Source organism: Monodelphis domestica, chromosome 6 (genome assembly GCF_027887165.1).
Source record: "Monodelphis domestica isolate mMonDom1 chromosome 6, mMonDom1.pri, whole genome shotgun sequence".
NCBI classification, from domain to species: Eukaryota; Metazoa; Chordata; class Mammalia; order Didelphimorphia; family Didelphidae; genus Monodelphis; species Monodelphis domestica.
This window is the reverse complement of record NC_077232.1, coordinates 22043559-22045253: the sequence shown is the minus strand read 5'-3', so window position 1 is coordinate 22045253 and position 1695 is coordinate 22043559. Positions and strand designations below refer to the sequence as shown.

The 1695-nt window shown below is 36.6% G+C and overlaps 1 protein-coding gene across 1 annotated transcript; it reads left to right on the top strand.

Moving 5' to 3' along the window:
• The first annotated feature begins 445 nt into the window (after nt 1-445).
• LOC100023784 (olfactory receptor 1038-like) lies at nt 446-1405 on the top strand. Its single transcript, XM_003341521.3, has one exon. The coding sequence runs from the start codon at nt 446-448 to the stop codon at nt 1403-1405; it is 960 nt and encodes a 319-aa protein (XP_003341569.2).
• The last annotated feature ends 290 nt before the right edge of the window (nt 1406-1695 follow it).

Genomic DNA, 1695 nt, shown 5'->3' with positions numbered 1-1695 from the left:
ATTCTATTTAGAATGTAAGCTCTTTGAGGCCAGAATCCCCAGGACTTACTGGTATCTGATATATACTATGTCCTTCAAAATGTTTGTTACTTGAATTTTGCTAATACCAATAAAAACAAAGTTTTTTTTTTCTAAAATCAAAGAGCAAAACTATGCTGTAGTTGTGATGAATCATTTCCAGTTATAATATCCCCTTATTTACAGTTAATTTTAAATGTTCTTGTTTTTCAGAATAACAGAAGAGATTCAGAGAATGTTGTGTCATCATAGCTGGTATCTAACAGAATGCTCCTAGTCTACAACTTGTTTGTTTTCCTTCCTGAAAATGTATTGTGCTCTAAAGTTATGTCATGTTTAAGTCCTCACCACAAAAATACAAAATTCCATTTCATCATCATCCTGAATCTTGGAATCTGGATCCTATATTAGGGTTCGAGTCTAAGAAATGGCTAGAAGCAACCATTCTGAAGTCACTGAGTTCCTTCTCTTGGGACTCACCACCCGTCCAGAGCTGCAGGTCATCTTATTTCTTATGTTTCTCATCATATATTCTGTCAGTGTTGTGGGAAATCTTGGACTGATCCTACTTATCCAGGTCAGTTCCCACCTTCACACACCCATGTACTTCTTCCTTAGTCACTTGGCATTTGTAGATTTTTGCTTTACTTCCACCATTACCCCCAAAATGCTGGTTAACTTTGTACAGGAAACCAATGTTATTTCTTTCCATGCATGTGCTATCCAAGTGTTTTGTTTCATTTCATTTGTAGCTTTAGAGATGTTTCTCTTGGCTGTGATGGCCTATGATCGCTTTGTAGCCATAGGGAACCCCTTGCTCTACACTGTTACAATGTCACGCAGACACTGTTTGCAACTGGTAACTGTTCCCTATGTATACTGCTTCTCTGTGGCCCTCTTCCACACTATCATCACATTCCACTTTTCTTATTGTGCCTCTAATGTCATTAACCACTTCTACTGTGATGAAGTTCCACTTTTAGCTCTCTCTTGCTCAGATACTCATGTTAAAGAAATCTTGATATTTGCCTTTGCTGGATTTGATATGATCTGTTCCTTGTTGATTATCATCATCTCCTATGTCTTCATCATTGCCGCCATCCTGCGGATTCGCTCAACAAAAGGCCAACTGAAGGCCTTCTCCACCTGTGGCTCTCATATGATGGCTGTCACCATTTTCTATGGCACTCTGATGTTTATGTATTTGCAGCCACGATCTAACCATTCACTTGACACAGATAAAATGACATCTGTGTTTTATACCACAATGATTCCCATGTTGAACCCACTAATTTACAGCTTGCGGAACAAGGAGGTAAAAGAGGCTGTCAGGAAAATTCTGGGAAATACCTTTTCAGTTGTTTATTTGAGGGTCATAGGCAAATGAATAAATGCATGTGGTAGCAGAATATTCTTCAGTATTCCCCCTTGTAATAGCTTGATTTGCAATGCATTTTTGTGTTCATTCACTAGAATAATATTTATAAAATACCTGCTATAAGCAAGATAAGGTTATATTAATTTCTGCACAAAAAAAATCTCACAAATATTTGAATTTGTCTTGAAATGATATCTTAAGTCTTCAATAAAATGGAAACCTTCATTAATACGTCTTAATTTCAGTGTTTCTCTAAATCTGAACTTAAGATATCTATGAAATAAATGCATTTAGCAGGA

What these genes read in the sequence shown, in the direction of transcription:
- LOC100023784 (XM_003341521.3), top strand. Translation starts at nt 446, where the DNA reads ATGGCTAGAAGCAACCATTCTGAAGTCACTGAGTTCCTTCTCTTGGGA.